This window comes from Mizuhopecten yessoensis, unplaced genomic scaffold (assembly GCF_002113885.1).
Source record: "Mizuhopecten yessoensis strain PY_sf001 unplaced genomic scaffold, ASM211388v2 scaffold10683, whole genome shotgun sequence".
Lineage (NCBI taxonomy): Eukaryota > Metazoa > Mollusca > Bivalvia > Pectinida > Pectinidae > Mizuhopecten > Mizuhopecten yessoensis.
The window spans coordinates 30,773-53,795 of record NW_018408669.1 but is presented as its reverse complement, the minus strand read 5'-3'; the positions used below and the strand labels follow the sequence as shown (position 1 = coordinate 53,795).

The following is a 23,023-nucleotide window of genomic DNA, read 5'->3' as shown; positions in this document are numbered from 1 at the left end:
AACTTCAATCTTAGCGTCCATCAATATCATAACCGTTTCCATATGACAAAGAGTGCGTGTTCGGTTTTCCTAATCTAGTCGGCTAAGTATGTAAGGCAGGAATTCACAAAAGGACTTGGAGTGACACAGGAGAAAGGCAAATGCGGCACGGAATGTGATTGAACTTTAGAAAAGCAGAAGGACATGTATGTATAGATTAGTTATACTGCTTACGCCGACTTGATTGGGAAAATCACACACGCGATCTCAAGTAAACTCTCCGAATACATATTTAAAAACTATACGTTGGTGTCCCTAATCCTATCATTACCTCTTTTGCTGTTACCCATCTTTAACATCTTATATATATATACATACATGAATTAGGTTATTACGTGACTCATTATTTTGTATATATATTTTCTGTTACGGAAAGGACGTAAGTAAGTTGCAATAACTTTGTCCAATCCATTTGTCTTTTGTTGCAATAAAATTGATTTAAACTAAATCAACTGATCACGGAGTAACAGAGTGTCCGCTATATAGACTTGTATGTTACACTTCAATAAATCAACAAGTACATGTACCTATCGTCTCTATGTGATTTAATTAACATACAATTATACCATAACATATATTTAAATGTGCATACACCGGTTTGATTGAAAAAAGTCATCCCACAGAGGAAACTCGTAAGTCTGTCATTTTTACACACCGAATGCATCTTAAGACTAAAAGCTGTCACTGTTCTGGGACCGTTAATGTACAAGCATTGAAAATGTCCTGTGAACGTTTCATGTAAACAAGAGGCCGCAGGGCCTGCAGAGCTCACCTTGGCAACTGTCATGTGAAACCTCTACCATTTGCAAGTTATTCAAACTTGTTTCCATATGCCTACATAACAGCTGTTGTCCTCTCTGCAGGTAAAAGTCACATACGACTTTGTGAAATTCAAGTTTTTAAGAAGCTGTTGAAGTTTTTTAACATAGTTGAACTTGAAAGTAAATAAAAAGGTCAAACATATGAAGAAATATCCAAGCTTACCTATTGCTAAACACACAACCTTTTTGGCCCTTTGGAGTTTTAGTAATTCATTTTTTACTCGTTATATCTATGCTAATTTTTTACCCTAGCCAGCGCTTTAAGTTGATCACAGACTTGTGTTGCTAGTCCACATGAAACTCTCATGTTTCATGGCTCTGGACTTCATTGTTCTGTAGATAATATTTTTTTGAATTATGAATCAATTTGACCCCTGTGACTTTCGAAATAGATTTATATCTTTTATGTGAGGAAATCTTACATCATTCCATATCGGGTACCTTCTAGCCAAATGTCGGAATCGTTTGAGTTTTTAGGGAGAGGCTGTTCAAAGAAACAAGGATAACAGACGGGCACTGCACCATGCTATAGACTCGCAGGTACTTTGTTCCAAGCGAACTAGTTAAAACTTTACTGTCTGTCCAAGTTCCAGTCTTCGTTAAAACAACTATGCTTTTAATTCTATATGTTAATTACAAGGAAGCTTGGCACTAAATTAGAAATGTTCACGAACACACGCTTGTTTTGGTGAGCTCACATCGGATTGGCCTGATCACCACCGCTGCCAGGTCGTGATTGGACGGTGGGGGATAATGTCTTTTGTCGTTCACGAGGGGTTGAGGTGGAATCCGTTAGGTTGGATTCATTTTGTCGTGGCCCGTGGGTAGGGGATAGTTCCTCACTGATACGTTCGACCTGTGTTACGGGCGTGATCGGACGGGAGGTATGCTCGCTGATAGATTCTATTTGTGTAGTACTGACGTTCCCTTTATTAGTCTGCTGTGTCCGTGGGGTAATGTTTGAAGGCAGAGCTTTCCCTTCTGATAGGGTAATCCGAGAGCTGGTAACCGGCGTGTCGGTACCCGGTATTTTTGGTAGTCGCCCGCTTCTGCTTGGTAGGGTGGCTCTACTTAACGAGGAGGAGGATGAACTGAACAGTCTGCTGAAGTTCTCTTTGGCAGAAGATGAGAAAACATTGACGTCATTTATAGGGGGTAACTTTGGCTCCCCGACCCCCAGTTGCAGTATCCGTTTGCGGTCGTCCCTCCGCTTCAGCTCCAGTAACAGTACACGTTTGTCCTCTTTCTTTTCGTGTCGTATCTGGTTACGCACGCCATTGGCCAGCAAGCTGTTGAAAAACAGAAAATACACTGAAACTGACGTAACTACGTACATGTACATCAATATTCTGACGTATTTTTGACACATTGAAGGGTGTAACTTTCTTTATCAGTAGATCAACGACTTTAATTCAAAATGTTTTAACGATGACAAGAATCAGCGATTCAGATAAATGCAGTTTTTGATTATATGGTCTATGATATGTAAAAAAAAAACGGCATATGGGTCCTCCAGTCGAACTCCATTCATTTCCAACATGTACTACATTGTACACCTTCTAGCAAAGCACAATGGTACACACGTATAAACATTGGATGTCACAGAATTATCGTCGCTAAACAATATGACTGAATAAGACCTCGTACAGTCAAAAGCTAAGATTCATCAACAATGTGACTTAACAATTATTACCTCGAACATGATGAAACCTTACCCTACCTCACATGTGTTTTCCTTTCTGTAGCTGATGAACCTCTCCCCTATCTTCTCTGTGATGACTTACCTGTAGCTGATGAACCCCTCCCCTATCCTATATGTGATGAATTACATGTAGCTGAAGAACCCCTCCCCTATCCTATATGTGATGAATTACCTGTAACTAATGAACCCCTCCCCTATCCTATATGTGATGACTTTCATGTAGCCGTTGAACCCCTCCCCAATCTTACATGTGATGAATTACCTGTAGCTGATGAACCCCTCCCCTATCCTATATGTGATGACTTACATGTAGCTGATGAACCCCTCCCCTATCCTATATGTGATTAATTACCTGTAACTAATGAACCCCTCCCCTATCCTATATGTGATGACTAACATGTAGCTGATGAACCCCTCCCCTATCCTATCTGTGATTAATTACCTGTAACTAATGAACCCCTCCCCTATCCTATATGTGATGACTAACATGTAGCTGATGAACCCCTCCCCTATCCTATATGTGATGACTTTCATCTAGCCGTTGAACCCCTCCCCAATCTTACATGTGATGAATTACCTGTAGCCGATGAACCCCTCCCCTATCCTATATGTGGTGCCTTACCTGTAGCTGATGAACCCCTCCCCTATCCTATATGTGATGACTTACCTGTAGATGATGAACCCCTCCCCTATCCTATATTTAATGACTTACCTGTAGCCGATGAACCCCTCCCCTATCCTATATATGATGACTTACCTGTAACTGATGAACCCCTCCCCTATCCTATCTGTGATGACTTACCTGTAGCTGATGAACACCTCCCCTATCCTATATGTGATGACTTACCTGTAGCTGATGAACCCCTCCCCTATCCTATATGTGATGACTTACCTGTAGCTGATGAACCCCTCCCCTATCCTATATGTGATGACTTACCTGTAGCTGATGAACCCCTCCCCTATCCTATATGTGATGACTTACCTGTAGCTGATGAACCCCTCCCCTATCCTATCTGTGATGACTTACCTGTAGCTGATGAACCCCTCCCCTATCCTATATGTGATGACTTACCTGTAGCTGATGAACCCCTCCCCTATCCTATATGTGATGACTTACCTGTAGCTGATGAACCCCTCCCCTATCCTATATGTGATGACTTACCTGTAGCTGATGAACCCCTCCCCTATCCTATATGTGATGACTTACCTGTAGCTGATGAACCCCTCCCCTATCCTATATGTGATGACTTACCTGTAGCTGATGAACCCCTCCCCTATCCTATATGTGATGACTTACCTGTAGCTGATGAACCCCTCCCCTATCCTATATGTGATGACTTACCTGTAGCTGATGAACCCCTCCCCTATCCTATATGTGATGACTTACCTGTAGCTGATGAACCCCTCCCCTATCCTATATGTGATGACTTACCTGTAGCTGATGAACCCCTCCCCTATCCTATATGTGATGACTTACCTGTAGCTGATGAACCCCTCCCCTATCCTATATGTGATGACTTACCTGTAGCTGATGAACCCCTCCCCTATCCTATATGTGATGACTTACCTGTAGCTGATGAACCCCTCCCCTATCCTATATGTGATGACTTACCTGTAGCTGATGAACCCCTCCCCTATCCTATATGTGATGACTTACCTGTAGCTGATGAACCCCTCCCCTATCCTATATGTGATGACTTACCTGTAGCTGATGAACCCCTCCCCTATCCTATATGTGATGACTTACCTGTAGCTGATGAACCCCTCCCCTATCCTATATGTGATGACTTACCTGTAGCTGATGAACCCCTCCCCTATCCTATATGTGATGACTTACCTGTAGCTGATGAACCCCTCCCCTATCCTATATGTGATGACTTACCTGTAGCTGATGAACCCCTCCCCTATCCTATATGTGATGACTTACCTGTAGCTGATGAACCCCTCCCCTATCCTATATGTGATGACTTACCTGTAGCTGATGAACCCCTCCCCTATCCTATATGTGATGACTTACCTGTAGCTGATGAACCCCTCCCCTATCCTATATGTGATGACTTACCTGTAGCTGATGAACCCCTCCCCTATCCTATATGTGATGACTTACCTGTAGCTGATGAACCCCTCCCCTATCCTATATGTGATGACTTACCTGTAGCTGATGAACCCCTCCCCTATCCTATATGTGATGACTTACCTGTAGCTGATGAACCCCTCCCCTATCCTATATGTGATGACTTACCTGTAGCTGATGAACCCCTCCCCTATCCTATATGTGATGACTTACCTGTAGCTGATGAACCCCTCCCCTATCCTATATGTGATGACTTACCTGTAGCTGATGAACCCCTCCCCTATCCTATATGTGATGACTTACCTGTAGCTGATGAACCCCTCCCCTATCCTATATGTGATGACTTACCTGTAGCTGATGAACCCCTCCCCTATCCTATATGTGATGACTTACCTGTAGCTGATGAACCCCTCCCCTATCCTATATGTGATGACTTACCTGTAGCTGATGAACCCCTCCCCTATCCTATATGTGATGACTTACCTGTAGCTGATGAACCCCTCCCCTATCCTATATGTGATGACTTACCTGTAGCTGATGAACCCCTCCCCTATCCTATATGTGATGACTTACCTGTAGCTGATGAACCCCTCCCCTATCCTATATGTGATGACTTACCTGTAGCTGATGAACCCCTCCCCTATCCTATATGTGATGACTTACCTGTAGCTGATGAACCCCTCCCCTATCCTATATGTGATGACTTACCTGTAGCTGATGAACCCCTCCCCTATCCTATATGTGATGACTTACCTGTAGCTGATGAACCCCTCCCCTATCCTATATGTGATGACTTACCTGTAGCTGATGAACCCCTCCCCTATCCTATATGTGATGACTTACCTGTAGCTGATGAACCCCTCCCCTATCCTATATGTGATGACTTACCTGTAGCTGATGAACCCCTCCCCTATCCTATATGTGATGACTTACCTGTAGCTGATGAACCCCTCCCCTATCCTATATGTGATGACTTACCTGTAGCTGATGAACCCCTCCCCTATCCTATATGTGATGACTTACCTGTAGCTGATGAACCCCTCCCCTATCCTATCTGTGATGACTTACCTGTAGATGATTAACCCCTCCCCTATCCTATATGTGATGACTTACATGTAGCTGATGAACCCCTCCCCTATCCTATCTGTGATGACTTACCTGTAGCCGATGAACCCCTCCCCTATCCTATATGTGATGACTTACCTGTAACTGATGAACCCCTCTCCTCGCTTATCTAGTCGTCTGGCTACCATCCTCATGTCACGGTCAGGAAGAGGAGCACCGATTTTCTGCAAATGCGATATTTCATGTTTTATTTTCAACCAAACGCAGTAAAAACTTAAATGTTCGCTTTCAAATGTAATTTGACCGATTAATACAGATTTTGTTATTTGCTATCAAACTACCTTTAGCCCCCTCATGAAGCTTTCTTTTGAGACATGCGCATGACTGTCAGTGTCAAACATCCGAAAGAGGTCGACTACCCGGATCCCCATGACGCCGAGGTAACGGATGAGGAGAGTGAACGGGTCCTCCCGACGCTCTACAACAAATACGGGTTATAACAAGATATTTTGTAGTCAGGATGAATCGATTCAAAGAAGAAACATGTCATATCCCCCGTATATACATTATGTATGTCGCATGTCTCACACCCCGGTATGTCACGTGACAATGTCGAATGCATTACACCTCGTATATACATGTATGTATGTCACTTGACTATGTCGAATGTCTCATATTCCCGTATATGCCATACGACTAAATCGATATATTTCGCATCCCGGTGTGTCACGTGACTACGTCGAATGTCTCGCAACCCAATATATGTCTCGTGACTTTCCGTTTGTCTATATCACGTGATTTTGTAGAGTGTCTTACCTCTGCGGATACCGATAATATCCTTGGTGTCCAGTACGCCTCCGTGACTGATAGAGAACAACCGCCGGAACCGGATCTCGTCCACCACTGCCGTTACCTTGGAGTTGATCGGGATGTCCTGATCACAAAAAAAAATGTTACAGACATGTCCTATAGTAGCATGTGAAAAACAAGTTATCAGCAATACAGAAACCTTTAAACGCCAAAAATTGTCATGTTCACAGGGACATGAAAATTAAGACATAAATATGTTGTAGTTTCAAACTAGAGTTGTATATACATGCAGAACAGTATGGTCTTTTATGGGTTATACCACTGTGTAAATACAAATGAGTACTAGACGAATGGCGCAACTCAGTCATGTTTTGGCCATGGCAAAGTGAGGACAACGCTCCAGTGTCATTGGTCAATAGAAATAACGGACCAATGAGATGCGAGCTTTGATATCACTCGGCTGTGAAAACCTCCAGGTCCATATGCTTAATGAACAAATCACCGTATTTAACCTTTAGCCATATATGCATGTAGTTTCCCATTTTCTTTTCGTGTTACCAGCATTTACTTTGCTTTTTCCACCAACCAAACGAATTCGGTACCACGTATTGTCTTATAATCCTGTCAGTGCCTCTTATGAGTGTGCCACTAGTCTCCCTGCCGGTGCCTCTTACCTAAAGAAGTCTCGTTATTGTTGTTATCAGTATTTAATTCGACTATTAGATATAAACACTTTTTTTGTCTGTGAAGAGCAGAGGTATATATTCGGGTACTAAGAAAATAACATGATATGAACCCTTTCGGCGCCTCTTACCTCCAGACCCACGTGCATCACGCTACTGTTGGCCCCGCTAACAGATTTCAGCAGTTTCAAACAACCCTCCATAGATATTGGGTTATTACCGATCTGAAACAGAAAGAAAAAAACCAAGACGTACATAATATACGAGTGTAATTACCATTTGGGGGATTCATTGCCTTCTGTGATTAACTACACGCATTTAAAGTGCAATAACTGTGTCCACTTCCCAATCATTGTAGCTGCGCACTCTACACCAGGGGCGGCTACAGGCTCTAGACCAGGGGGCGGCTACACGCTCTACACCAGGGGGCGGCTACACGCTCTACACCAGGGGGCGGCTACAGGCTCTACACCAGGGGGCGTTACGGTCTCGGGAATGTGGCTGTCTACAGTATCATATACCGAGGTTTCACAATATCACCCGAGATCCAAACATATGTGTTGGTACTGTGTATCGATGTATACATTATATTGCTATGAATATTTACGTATTAAACAATTACTACGTCACGGAACTTCGTCAATAGTGTATACGCACTAAAATGATATGTAATTTATAAAATAGGTGATGAGAAACAAAGTTTCAGGCGTAGAGTGTATTGTCTATATTTAGTGTATTGTCGGTATGAATGAAGTACATTACGTATGAATACAGGCTGAATACATGTATGTATAACATACTCTGAGTATAACGTCCCTTGCTTATTATACCTTGAGCATTTGTAATGAAGTGTTGGATTTGAGGCCCCGGGAGATGTAAACGATGCCCTCCCAGTTGATGCGGTTATTGCTGATGTCCAGTACTCGGATAGTCTTGTTGAGTTTGATGGCTTCTTCCAGCACGATGCTGCCCTCGAAAGCAAATCCATTCCATGACAAGTTTAGGTTGACTATGGACTTGTTTTTCTGTTATGAAAGATGAACTTTACTAGTACTAAATATCTCATGTATCATGTGTATCATCATTACCATCGTTCTCATTCCGACATCGTTAGATAAAAATATCCTGAGCTCAGCGTACCATCAAGTTAAAACCACGATAACATCGACATTTTTACTGTCATGAAACATCATTTTAAGCATTAATTGCGATCAAACTTGGAACAATTACACTGCCAATTTTCCACATTATGCCGAGCATCAAAATGAGATATGAAGTTCCTTTGAAAAGGGAGGTAATTCTAGACAAGAAAAACCCCGTTTGTTGCCCAATCATCACTATAAGATTATAATGTACTCCAAGTAAACAATCGACTTTCTTGATGAAAAAGCAGTCATATATCTGAAAAACATAACATCTTTCAGTTTAGTGAGAAGTTACCTGGATCCCTCTACACAGCGCCACGGCGCCCATGCGCCGAATGTGGTTCCAGCTAAGGTTTAATACCTCCAGCGTGTCGTTGATTTCTGAAAGTATGAATGTATTTTGTTACAACGTCAGTATCTTAACTTGTCACCCTTCTAATTTATAAAACTCTTTCTGAATTATTATTATCTTAATATAGCGCTACCACGTAAGTATCTACATAGAGTGTTACCACGTCAGTATCTAAATATACTGTTACCACGTCAGTATCTTAATATCTTGTTACCACGTCAGTATTTAAATAAAGTGTTACCACGTCAGTATCTAAATATAGTGTTGCCACGTCAGTATCTAAACCTAGCGCTACCACGTCAGTATCTAAATATAGTGTTACCATATCAGTATCTAAATAAAATGTTACCACGTCAGTTTCCTAATATATTGTTACCACGTCAGTATCTACATATAGTGTTACCACGTCAGTATCTAAATATACTGTTACCACGTATGTATCTAAATATACTGCTACCACGTCAGTATCTAAATAAAGTGTGTTACCACGTCAGTATCTAAATATAGTGTTGCAACGTCAGTATCTTAACATAGCGCTTCCACGTCAGTATCTAAATTTAGTGTTACCATGTCAGTTTCCTAATATAGTGTAACCACGTCAGTATTATACTGTTACCACGTCAGTTTCCTAATATGTTGTTACCACGTCAGTTATTTAATATACTGTTACCATGTCTGTATCTTAATATATGGTTACCACATCTGTATCTAAATATAATGTTACTACGTCAGTATCTTCATATACTGTTACCACGTCAGTATCTTAATATAGTGTTACCACGTCAGTATCTTCATATAGTGTTACCACGTCAGTATCTTAATATACTGTTACAAGGTCTGCATCTTAATATACTGTTACCACATTAGTTTCTTAACATAGTGCTACCACGTCAGTATCTAAATATAGTGTTATCATGTCAGAAACTAAATAAAGTATTAACACGTCAGTTTCTTAATAAACTGCTACAGAAATGTACCTCTTCAGTATTTAAATATACTGTTACCACATCTGTATCTAAATAAAGTGTTACCACGTCAGTATCTTACTATAGTGTTACCACGTCGGTATCTTAATATGGTGTTACCACGTCAGTATCTTAATATAGCGTTACCTAGTCAGTATCTTAATATACTGTTACCACGTCAGTATCTTAATATAGCGTTACCTAGTCAGTATCTTAATATACTGTTACCACGTCAGAATCTAAATAAAGTGTTACCACGTCAGTATTTTGATATAGTGTTACCAGTTCAGTACCTGTTAGTGTATATAAATATATTGTTACAATGTAGTATAAAGTTAAATACGTGTATCTGTTTACCAAGTCAGTACCATAACCGTCAGGCTATCCCCGTTGTATATCACCAATGACATACCCCCGGTAATTACTATCACTAATGGCCTTACATCCCTGTGATTACTATCACTAATGGCATAACCCCCGGTAATTACTATCACTAATGGCCTAACACCCCCGGTAATTACTATCACTAATTGCCTTACATCCCTGTGATTACTATAACTAATGGCATAACCCCCCCGGTAATTACTATCACTAATGACATAACCCCCTGTGATTACTATCACTAAAGGCCTAACACCCCCGGTAATACTATCACTAATGGCAGAACCACCGGTGATTACTATCACTAAAGGCCTAACACCCCCGGTATTTACTATCCCTAATGACATAAACCCCGGGGATTACTATCACTAATGACATAACCCCCGGTGATTACTATCCCTAATGGCCTAACACCCCAGGTAATTACTATCACTAATGACATAAACCCCGGTGATTACTATCACTAATGGCATAAACCCCGGTGATTACTATCACTAATGGCATAACCCCCGGTGATTTAACCCCCGGTGATTACTATCACTTATGACATAACCCCCGGTACTTACTGTCACTAATGACATAAACCCCGGTGATTACTATCACTTATGACATAACCCCCGGTGAGTACTATCACTAATGGCCTAACCCCCGGTGATTACTATCACTAATGACATAAACCCCGGTGATTACTATCACTAATGACATAACCCACGGTGACTAATGAACTAACCCCCCCGCCCCCCCCCGGTGATTACTATCAGTAAGTATGCAGTAAGATTGAGTGACCAGTGTTATGAGAGCATTATGCATTATGTATTAAGATAACAAATACACACGCTGACTTGAGGATTGTTGTTACTCGAAAGTTGTACACACGTAACATGTGCTGCGATGTATTATAAGTGTCTCGGTTAGGATTTTTGTTACTCGATAGATGTACACACAGAACATGTGCTGCGATGTATTATAAGTGTCCCGGTTATGGATACCTAACACGGTAGTTTACAGGATTGGCAAATTATTTACAAGTATTAGTTTGCAGGCATTGATGGAAGGATTATGTTTTTATAAACCACATATTTAAATAAAGAATTGATCAGTTGTCTTCACCAATGTTGTTTTTGTTAATGGTAATGAAAGTGTTTTAACACAGCGCCATGGTAGTAGAGTCTTTTCTAATCTTGTTTGTTGTCCATATAACTCAGTTAGCGTTAAGGCCCCATGGGCCTTTTGTTTGTAAATGCACTTCTTTTTCTGGGTTTTTTCATAATCTAGTTAGCTAGGATGCGTAATTAGGATATGAGTAAATCATAATGCTAGTTTAACACATTTTAACATGGTGACATTAAAAGTGTTCCGGAGTAACTCATTTGAGCACTTTTGGAAGTATGAGTCACTCTCACAACGTATACAGCTACAGGACACACACTTTGTAAAACATTGCTTTCTGTGATGTAGGGAAGGGGTTCGTCATTATTACAGTATTGATTTGTAATTTTATTGTCCATAAAGTCAGATTGTTCACCCCGTTCAACCCGTACACTTCCGTACATTACTTTGTGCATTATATTTGAGCAAACTGAAAATTATATTGGATAACTTTTAGTTAAACATGACGGTACGAAACACAATTCCGTTTAAACGTATTCATCGGTGCATCATGGAAAAATTTATTTGACGGAAAAGGTTCATCTATGGACTGTACAACAGAAATATACCATTTTAAAAATTGAAATGCATATTTTTAACATTTATGACGGAATCTAACATAATTAAGTTCAACAATATTCCAGGAAGTGCGATGAAGCATATTGGTGAATGTTTGAACAGGCCTGTGTAGGTATAGTTTACCATCAAAAACATTAAAGAGAGTAATCTCAATCCTAAAAATTACGTTAAAAACAACAATAAAGTTGTATAATTCATGTATCTGGATAGTATCTCAAAATACATTTGGGACTAATCGTTTTACTATAACAGGTGGGACAGCCATTTTGCAGGAACCAGATCGTGTTACTATGACTACCAGTTCCTACAGACGACGACTCTCAACCGGAAACCATTCGGGAATTTCCGTCATAGTTTGAATTTGACGTCATGTTTAGTAGCACCATTATAAAACATTTTTTTCTCGTATGAGATTTTTTTTTCTTTCAAAAGACAGTGTTTTCATCAACAAGACTTGTACCTACTACGCTGTCGTTACCGTGTAAGTGATACAGTATATTACAGGTGTAAAATACAGGGTAAATAGGTGTGGTAAATAGGGTGTTTATTATAAGGTGTGATTCACATGATGGGTTTTTTCAGACAGCCGTAATTCACCGAAAAAACCCACCAGACCAATGAATGTATCAACATTTTTATCGCATCGTAATTAAACGTATAGCAATGTTCTTGTAAACGTGATGCATGCAGTTGCAGTTTCGATATACATAATTTAGGCCCGTGTCGTGCTATGTGTACGGACATGCGATACGCAGACCATAGCAAACCTTGATAAAGGTAAGATTGACAGATGGCAGACACCATTGTTTTATAAAAAATATTTCATTTCCCCCGTAGTCTACATTTGTGGCAATATAAAACACCCCAGCGCTGGTCATACAGGTGGTATTAAGGTTCAAATTTCTAGATAAAGTATCTTACCTAAGTGCGATGTTATGGGCAACGCTAATACTACAGTCGGTGTTAAGGTAGAATTAAAAGAGTTATCTATCGTTAATCTTAGTTTGGAGACGTCAAGTATTCCAGGGTGCTTCAAAACGGAACTCGTTACCAGCTGGCGTGGCCTTTAATCATAATACAATAATACAATTACAGCAGCAACGTAACATTAAACATTGCTTCGCTTAATTATCATTGGGAGCTGGTGAAGTCTATTACAAAAGCAGAGCAAGTAAAGTTTTGTTTATAATTGTACAGCTAGTGACGTCTGTACCATTGTACAGCTAGTGAAGTCTGTACCATTGTATAGGTAATGAAGTCTGTACCATTGTATAGCTAATGACGTCTGTACCAATGTATAGGTAATGACGTCTGTACCATTGTATAGCTAATGACGTCTGTACCATTGTATAGGTAATGACGTCTGTACCATTGTATAGGTAATGACGTCTCTACCATTGTATAGCTAATGACGTCTGTACCATTGTATAGCTAGTGACGTCTGTACCATTGTACAGCTAGTGAAGTCTGTTCCATTGTATAGGTAATGAAGTCTGTACCATTGTATAGCTAGTGACGTCTGTACCATTGTACAGCTAGTGACGTCTGTACCATTGTACAGCTAGTGACGTCTGTACCATTGTACAGCTAGTGAAGTCTGTACCATTGTACAGCTAGTGAAGTCTGTACCATTGTACAGCTAGTGACGTCTGTACAAGTGTATAGCTAGTGACGTCTCTACCATTGTATATCTAGTGACGTCTGTACCATTGTACAGCTAATGACGTCTGTACCATTGTACAGCTAGTGAAGTCTGTACCATTGTACAGCTAGTGAAGTCTGTACCATTGTACAGCTAATGACGTCTGTACCATTGTAAAGCTAGTGACGTCTGTACCATTGTATAGGTAATGAAGTCTGTACCATTGTACAGCTAGTGACGTCTCTACCATTGTATATCTAGTGACGTCTGTACCATTGTACAGCTAGTGACGTCTGTACCATTGTACAGCTAATGACGTCTGTACCATTGTACAGCTAGTGACGTCTCTACCATTGTATATCTAGTGACGTCTGTACCATTGTACAGCTAGTGACGTCTGTACCATTGTACAGCTAATGACGTCTGTACCATTGTACAGCTAGTGACGTCTGTACCATTGTATAGCAAGTGACGTCTGTACCATTGTAAAGGTAATGACGTCTGTACCATTGTATAGTTAATGACGTCTGTACCATTGTACAGCTAGTGAAGTCTGTACCATTGTATAGCTAGTGACGTCTGTACCATTGTACTGTACAGATAGTGACGTCTGTACCATTGTACAGCTAGTGACGTCTGTACCATTGTACAGCTAGTGAAGTCTGTACCATTAGCATTGTATAGGTAATGACGTCTGTACCATTGTATAGCAAGTGACGTCTGTACCATTGTACAGCTAATGACGTCTGTACCATTGTACAGCTAGTGACGTCTGTACCACTGTATAGCAAGTGACGTCTGTACCATTGTATAGGTAATGACGTCTGTACCATTGTATAGTTAATGACGTCTGTACTATTGTACAGCTAGTGAAGTCTGTACCATTGTATAGCTAGTGACGTCTGTACCATTGAACAGATAGTGACGTCTGTACCATTGTACAGCTAGTGACGTCTGTACCATTGTACAGCTAGTGAAGTCTGTACCATTAGCATTGTATAGGTAATGACGTCTGTACCATTGTATAGGTAATGCCGTCTGTTCCATTGTATAGTTAATGACGTCGGTACCATTGTACAGCTAGTGACGTCTGTACCATTGTATAGGTTATGACGTCTGTACCATTGTATAGGTTATGACGTCTGTACCATTGTATAGTTAACGACGTCTTTACCATTGTACAGCTAGTGACATCTGTACCATTGTACAGATAGTGACGTCTGTACCATTGTACAGCTAGTGACGTCTGTACCATTGTACAGCTAGTGAAGTCTGTACCATTAGCATTGTATATGTAATGACGTCTCTACCATTGTATAGCTAATGACGCCAGTTCCATTGTATAACTAATGACGTCTGAACCATTGTATAGCTAGTGACGCCAGTTCCATTGTATAACTAATGACGTCTGTACCATTGTATAGGTAATGACGTCTGTACCATTGTATAGCTAGTGACGTCTGTACCATTGCATAGCTAATGACGCCAGTTCCATTGTATAACTAATGACGTCTGAACCATTGTATAGCTAGTGACGTCTGTACCATTGTACAGCTAATGACGTCTGTACCATTGTATAGCTAATGACGTCTTTACCATTGTATATCTAGTGAAGTCTATTTAACATTGTAAAGCTTATGACATATGTTTAACATTGTAAAGCTAATGACGTCTATTTTACATTGTAGAACTTATGACGTCTATTTAACATTGAACAGCTAGTAAAGTCTATTTAACATTGTAATGCTTATTAGGTCTATTTAACATTGTACAGCTAATGACGTCTATTAAACATTGTACAACTTATGACGTCTATTTAACATTGTACAGCTAATGATGTCTATTTACCATTGTAGAGCTACTGACGTCTATTTAACATTGTAGAAATAATAACCTCTATTTAACATTTTAGAGCTCATGGCGTCTAATTATCATTGTACATCTAATGACCTATATCTAACATTGTACAGCTAATGACGTCTATTTAAAATTGTAGAGCTAATGACGTCTATTTATCATTGTAGCGCTAGTGACGTCTTTTTTTCTATTGTAGAGCCAGTGACTGATAACAATGAAAAATTGTACAGCTAATGACGTCTATTTAACATTGTAAAGCTGATGACGTCTATTTAACATTGTAGAAATAATGACCTCTATTTAACATTTTAACGCTCATGGCGTCTAATTATCATTGTACATCTAATGACCTCTATCTAACATTGTACAGCTAATGACGTCTATTTAAAATTGTAGAGCTAATGACGTCTATTTATCATTGTAGCGCTAGTGACGTCTTTTTTTCTATTGCAGAGCCAGTGACTGATAACTATGAAAAATTGTAGAGCTAATGACGTCTATTTAACATTGTAGAACTTGGGACATCAATTTCATAAAGGTTTTCTAAATCAGTAACTCTTATTTCTGGAGTATAAGGCTGTCAACTACGTGGGTAGTCGCTAGGTACTGGTCGCAGTGTGATTGTTTTTCTCCGGTTACTCCGCTTTCCCTCCACCACCATAACCTGGCTAGTCCTTAAAAAGCACAAACAAACCGAACCACACCAGCGTATGGCTGTTTAAAGGAACTATGGTCCGTGCTCCCTTTTTTCATTTAAATTCCAGTCACTCACCTACCGTGAGGATCTGAGACCAGTTTTCCCTCATTCCATTGTAATTACAACTTACCTAACGCTGCCCCAATGCTTTGTGATCCGTATTCCCCCACTTCGTTGTGACTGAGATCCAACCACACTAAACTGACATTGCCCTGGAAAGGAAACAACCTTACTGAAAACATTAATGTCAATCTTCAGTCCATTTAAGCGCCAATCTACTGTGTACGTGTGTGGCTGTGTTAGTAACTCGCGAGCTTAGTTACAACGCCATCAAATAACTCCTCATTACATCATCATCATTCGACGGTGTATTATATTTCCTATAAAGTATTCAACAACTTCAACATTTATTTGCACCATACGATATCGTGTCTAGAAACAATAGAACATTAAGTTTCTTCCATTGTTTTATATTTAGCAATGAATGCTGCTACAGAGAGCTTGGTGTGGGGTAACTCACCCGGAGGCCATAGGCAATCTGTTTAACTTTTACATCCCCGAGGTGACATCCTGCAATGAGAAGATAATGACAATTTTGTTTTTATTAAAAAATATAAACGTTTTGTGATATCATATATATTGTACCCTAAACTGGCTAAATCTATTCCTTTTTTAATCAGGCGTTGAAAAGAGTAGAAAAAACATTGGAGAAAAAATGTTTTCTGTACGCTCTAATTCATTGAAGTGCCTTTGCTGTCCACTACTCTGAAATGTCTTTGCTGTCCATTTGAAGTGCCTTTAATAACATACCTCAACAGAAACAATGGCCTTTACCTTGATCTAAACTGTTATAAATTAATTTAATCAATACATAACACTTAAATGAAATTTACATACCTGACAAATTTAAGTGTGTGAGGAAGGTTGTTTCCGTCATCATTTCTCCTATAACTATCGCACAACTTTTATTTAAGGCATTTTCGGATAGACTCTGTAAAGTAAATATACACAGTATTACATAACAGTGTCTGGCGAGGTTTGGTCCTATATTTACTTCTGTATCGTCATGGATGTACGGTGCGCTAAATAAGTGCCATACATGTTTATCATAATAATTTAATCTTGCTTGTAACAAGCATTTTCATTGTCTTAAAAAATTATGTTATCAACCCATAACGTAAAAAAATGACGTCACCGTTTGTAACGTCGCTTTTGATTGGCTGATACAACGGCGTAATAATTTCTAAGAGAAAAGAGTCCATCAATAAAAGTGTATTTCCACAGGGATTGTGTATAGTAGATTAAATTATAAAGATTGACTTGAATATATTTTGTATGTTATTTAGCTATAACACAAAAAAAACGGAGTGTACTCTAAATAAACCGCTCGCTTCGCGGTTTTGTGTTATATCTCCATAACATAAAAAAAAATATTCAAGTTAATTCTTAAATAAAATTAATACATTTTGAAGTTGTACCAGTACATATGTGATTCCTGAGATCTAGCTTTAAGCCCAATGCTCCTTGTTTTTGTTTTCATTCCTGAGATCTAGCTTTAAGCCCAATGCTCCTTGTTTTTGTTTTCATTCCTGAGATCTAGCTTTAAGCCCAATGGTCCTTGTTTTTGTTTTGATTCCTGAGATCTAGCTTTAAGCCCAATGGTCCTTGTTTTTGTTTTGATTCCTGAGATCTAGCTTTAAGCCCAATGGTCCTTGTTTTTGTTTTGATTCCTGAGATCTAGCTTTAAGCCCAATGGTCCTTGTTTTTGTTTTAGTAATTGAAAACAATGAAAAGGGATTTTATTTAGAAATCAAACATTTTGATGTGGAGATCACTGTTTGATTCCATATCCATTATACAATGGAATTACATTGATATGTACTGAAAAAAACAAATACTATGGATAGCCACTGATAGATCCAATACCTCTCAGTTCTGTTGTATATACCCATTCCTTGACTCAGTAAGGTTGGCTACATCATTTGTATCACTAAAATGAGTAAAAGACGTCTCTGTTTGAGAACCTATTTTTCTCCAACATGAATTGCATGTCATGTTGCCGTCTATGAAACGTAATTCATGGTATTTTTTGGTTCTTTCATTGTAACGTACGTTAACAATGGATGATGATTGGAGAATTTGAAAAATAAATTTGGAATATATTCTAAAACTATTTACGTATCTTTAAACATTTTGTATTTTTATCGTTAGTTTTATCGTTAGTTTTATTTTATTATCGGTATAATATTACAGTGATGCAAAACAAGTACAAAGTACTTTTGTTAATCCGTCTCCTTTGTTTGTAAAACGGCGATTGGACGGCACTGACGAATATTATACATATAGATAGATATAAGTAGATGGAAGAGAAGAGGATGGGGGAGGAAGAAGGGAAAGAGGTGCAAAAGGGTTTAAAGAAAGTATTGATAGGGGTAAAATATATAGTGGAGTACATTTACTGCATTATGGGAGTAAAAACTGATTGGAGTATATTTTGGATATGGACACGTGTCGAGGACTGTACATGTCACTGAGGTATTCGACACACAATAAATTAGTTGCATATAATGAAAACTTTCCATTCCGACATTCAGTGGTAGACAACAACCTGGGTTAATTTAAAATATTAAAAGTATCATCAAACAAGACTATGACGGTTTGTATATATGTATATCCATACTGACGTGTCGTAACATACAGGGGCCGTACCAGTTAAGTCCCATTATGTACCACATGTACACATACGCGTCATCAAAATATTGAGAACTTCAAACTTTAAATTGTTTCGACTGGTTTATGAAATGTTGGACGCAGTCGAAAATATTCTCATTATATTTAACTGGTATTTCAGGATTTCCGTACAGTAGAAGGTTTACATTATAGTCGGGAGGAAGGCTTCTGAAGCATTGTACTCTTAATTGTTGGTATTTCGGATAGAAGAGGAGGAAGTGTTCGGCCGTTTCAGCAGACTGATTACAAGTACACATGGGACTACCAACCAGGGTTCGTCTATATAAATGCTTAATCATGGATGATGGATTTGGCCGAATCTACTTCTGCAGTTGTAATAATAAGGCGGAACAAGATGAATTTCAACATTCAAGAGCTTTTTAAGATTAGTAAAATTAGGCTTGATGTTATCGGCAAGTGCATTCTATATGTCAATAGAAAAGGGTTAGAAAGTCAAGAATCATTGTGAAGCTTGGTTCTACAGTTTATTTGGCAGTAATTATTTGCGTTTCTAGTATTGTGAGAGTGCAAGTCAGAATGACGAGCAGGAAGTATGTGAGTTAGATAGGAGGGGCACTGACCATGGACAACCTTATGAAATTGTTTGATTTTATGTTTTCTTCTTCGAACAGAAAGAGGATCCCAGCCAGATTCTAAATATATTCGGTCATGACTAGCTAATTCAGTGGCCCCAGTAACAATTCTGGCTGCTTCGAGCTGTATCGCCATATTTTCTAAAAAAAGGTCGTAGAACTTAAGCAACACTACCAACTTCATCGGGAATTCACTTAATGTTATTCACATACTTATCATTATTTTGAATTTGATAATGAAGCTTATTATTTCCTATGAACTTATAAACAGTTTCAAAAGCGCACTATAAAATGGAAAATTCAGCAACAAATACCGTCGAGTACTGACAGTGAACCTTGACAATCAAGGGGAGGTAACTCGTACTTAATTTCAATACTATACTCGCTATTGTGCCAGAACATTTCTCGATTGTGCATTACTCTAAACTTGGAGATATCTGAGCATTTTTTAGAGACTTTTCTCCCGGATACATGTATAACAAAGAGGATGACATTTGCCTATTTTCAGCATTATAGATATGTAAAAGAGTATTTTTTGCTTCATATCTTTCATTTAAACTGTATACGAAGGATGTAAAGATCAGGATTTGTATAAGATGCACAATAAATTAACTCCGGACTATTTAAATGATCTATTGCCGTCTACCGTTGCAGACAATAAACTTTACACCCTTAGAAACAATAATGATCATAGAGTTCTTCCTTTCAGGCTTTCTCTAACAAATTCATCTTTTATACCTTCAACTCTTCGTAGTTGGAATTCATTTGACCTTTCAGTACGATCATTGACTTCTTTACATTCTTTTAAAAACTCGTTAACTTCAAATGTACTATCTCCTCCGCTAATCTACTAAGGTTTCGGTGAACGTAAATTAAACATTTTGCATACAAAACTTATATATCAGTGTAGTCCACTTAAATATGATCTTTATAGGACAAATCTTGTTGATAGTCCAGTTTGTAATTGTGGCCATCCCTGTGAAAATGCCTTTCACTTTTTTTATGAGTGCTTACTTTTTAACGACGAAAGACGCATCCTGTTCCAAAATTTGAATGCCTTGTATGCTGATTTTGATTTAGAATTACTTTTGTCTGGTAATACCTAACTTTCGGTAGAAACCAATACAAATGTTTTTAAACAAGTGCATCATTACATCAAATCCAGCATTATGTTTTGATAATTATAATTATCATTCCTTATTTTTATTTATATGTGTACGTTGTTACAAATGTATATATGTTTATGAAATTGCATTTCATTATTTTGCCTGATTACTTTATTACATTGATCTTGTTCATTATAGAATAACTATACCGGGCTGCATGTCATGCAATTTTGTAAAATTTATAATTTATTCAAATGCGGATCCTTTTCACAGTTTACACGATTTCTTTTCTAAGTACCCCCCATTCCATATCCCCCCTCCCCTCCACCCCCATACCCTTCTTTTTCCACCCTATCCTCCTCCCGTTCCCCAAAACACATATACATTGTATTTACCATATGTATTTAGGAGAGGACTTTTATTAAGTTGTAATAACTTGTTGTCCAATCCATTTGTATATTTGTACAATAAAATATGTTTAAACTAAAGATCAGGCTAGACTGCTTCAGAACGTAAAAACAACAATACAACTATTATGGTAAGCGACCTTAGTCCATGAAGCCACACTTGACATGACGTCATAATCAAGGAATGTTTTGATTGGTTTTGATGTTTATTGATTTTGTGTTCTGTGTCTGAATTGTTTTGAAATAATGATATTTTGTTTAATGGACTCCTCCCGACATCAGCTAAGACTGGAGTAATGTGCAGTACTCACCACGTTGGCTATGTTAATGTTGTGGTGTAATACCTCCACAATGTGTACGATAGCCTCCTCCGTCAATCTGTTGTCCTCCAAGTCCAGACTCTCCACCCGATTGTTGTACTGCACAGACAAACACATCGCCGTGTTACACACATACATACTCTACAGTATAGTAAACATGTACTACATACATACTCTACATTATAGTAAACATGTACGACATACATACTCTGCAGTATAGTAAACATGTACTACATACATACCCTACAGTATAGTATACATGTACTACATACTCTACAGTATAGTATACATGTACTACATACAAACTCTACAGTATAGTAAACATGTACCTCATACATACTCTACAGTATAGTATACATGTACGACATACATACTCTACAGTATAGTATACATGAACTACATTCATACTCTACAGTATAGTATACATGTACTACAAACATACTCTACAGTATATTAAACATGTACTACATACATACTCTACAGTACAGTAAACATGTACTACATACATACTCTACAGTACAGTAAACATGTACTACATACATACTCTACAGTATAGTGTACATGTACTACATACATACTCTACAGTATAGTAAACATGTACGACATACATACTCTGCAGTATAGTAAACATGTACTACATACATACTCTACATTATAGTAAACATGTACGACATACATACTCTACAGTATAGTATACATGTACTACATCCATACTGTACAGTATAGTATACATGTACTACATACTCTACAGTATAGTATACATGTACTACATCCATACTCTACAGTATAGTATACATGTACTACATCCATACTCTACAGTATAGTATACATGTACTACAAACATACTCTACAGTATATTAAACATGTACTACATACATACTCTACATTATAGTAAACATGTACGACATACATACTCTGCAGTATAGTAAACATGTACTACATACATACCCTACAGTATAGTATACATGTACTACATACTCTACAGTATAGTATACATGTACGACATACATACTCTACAGTATAGTATACATGTACGACATACATACTCTACAGTATAGTATACATGTACGACATACATACTCTACAGTATAGTATACATGTACGACATACATACTCTACAGTATAGTATACATGAACTACATTCATACTCTACAGTATAGTATACATGTACTACATACTCTACAGTATAGTATACATGTACTAGATACATACTCTACAGTATAGTATACATGTACGACATACATACTCTACAGTATAGTAAACATGTACTACATACAGACTCTACAGTATAGTATACATGTACTACATAAATACTCTAAAGTATAGTATACATGTACTACATACATACTCTACAGTACAGTAAACATGTACTACATACATACTCTACATTATAGTAAACATGTACGACATACATACTCTGCAGTATAGTAAACATGTACTACATACATACTCTACAGTACAGTATCCATGTACTATATACATACTCGACAGTATAGTATACATGTACTATATACATACTCTACAGTACAGTATCCATGTACTACATACATACTCTACAGTATAGTGTACATGTACTACATACATACTCTACAGTATGGTATACATGTACTACATACATACTCTACAGTATAGTATACATGTACTACATACATACTGTACAGTATAGTATACATGTACNGTAGTGTCTATATAACTACTGTATCACCGTTATAACGTGTGTAGATATATATATATAACTACTANACTACTGTATCACCGTTATAACGTGTGTAGAAGTGTCTATATAACACCTGTATTTGCGCTTTGTCGTATATCAAGGCTTTTACATGCATTTTAAAGATTTATTTACATATCTGAAGCAGAGACGTATAATACATATATATAGAAAATCATCAACTGATTCAAA

The 23,023-nt window shown here is 38.2% G+C and overlaps 1 protein-coding gene across 1 annotated transcript in view; it reads right to left on the bottom strand.

Moving 5' to 3' along the window:
- Positions 1 to 574: 574 nt before the first annotated feature.
- The window catches only part of LOC110461802 (leucine-rich repeat-containing protein 74A-like), a 47,738-nt gene continuing 25,289 nt past the window's right edge, over positions 575 to 23,023 (bottom strand). Inside the window, exons 3-13 of the mRNA XM_021515471.1 lie at positions 21,109 to 21,216; positions 16,859 to 16,952; positions 16,482 to 16,531; positions 16,092 to 16,173; positions 8,635 to 8,720; positions 8,025 to 8,219; positions 7,326 to 7,418; positions 6,518 to 6,635; positions 6,043 to 6,179; positions 5,840 to 5,925; positions 575 to 2,149 (exon numbers count right to left, since the gene is read on the bottom strand). Of these exons, the coding sequence (XP_021371146.1) occupies positions 1,555 to 2,149; positions 5,840 to 5,925; positions 6,043 to 6,179; positions 6,518 to 6,635; positions 7,326 to 7,418; positions 8,025 to 8,219; positions 8,635 to 8,720; positions 16,092 to 16,173; positions 16,482 to 16,531; positions 16,859 to 16,952; positions 21,109 to 21,216 (1,644 nt within the window). The 3' untranslated portion in view covers positions 575 to 1,554. The remainder of the gene's footprint in view (positions 2,150 to 5,839; positions 5,926 to 6,042; positions 6,180 to 6,517; positions 6,636 to 7,325; positions 7,419 to 8,024; positions 8,220 to 8,634; positions 8,721 to 16,091; positions 16,174 to 16,481; positions 16,532 to 16,858; positions 16,953 to 21,108; positions 21,217 to 23,023) is intronic.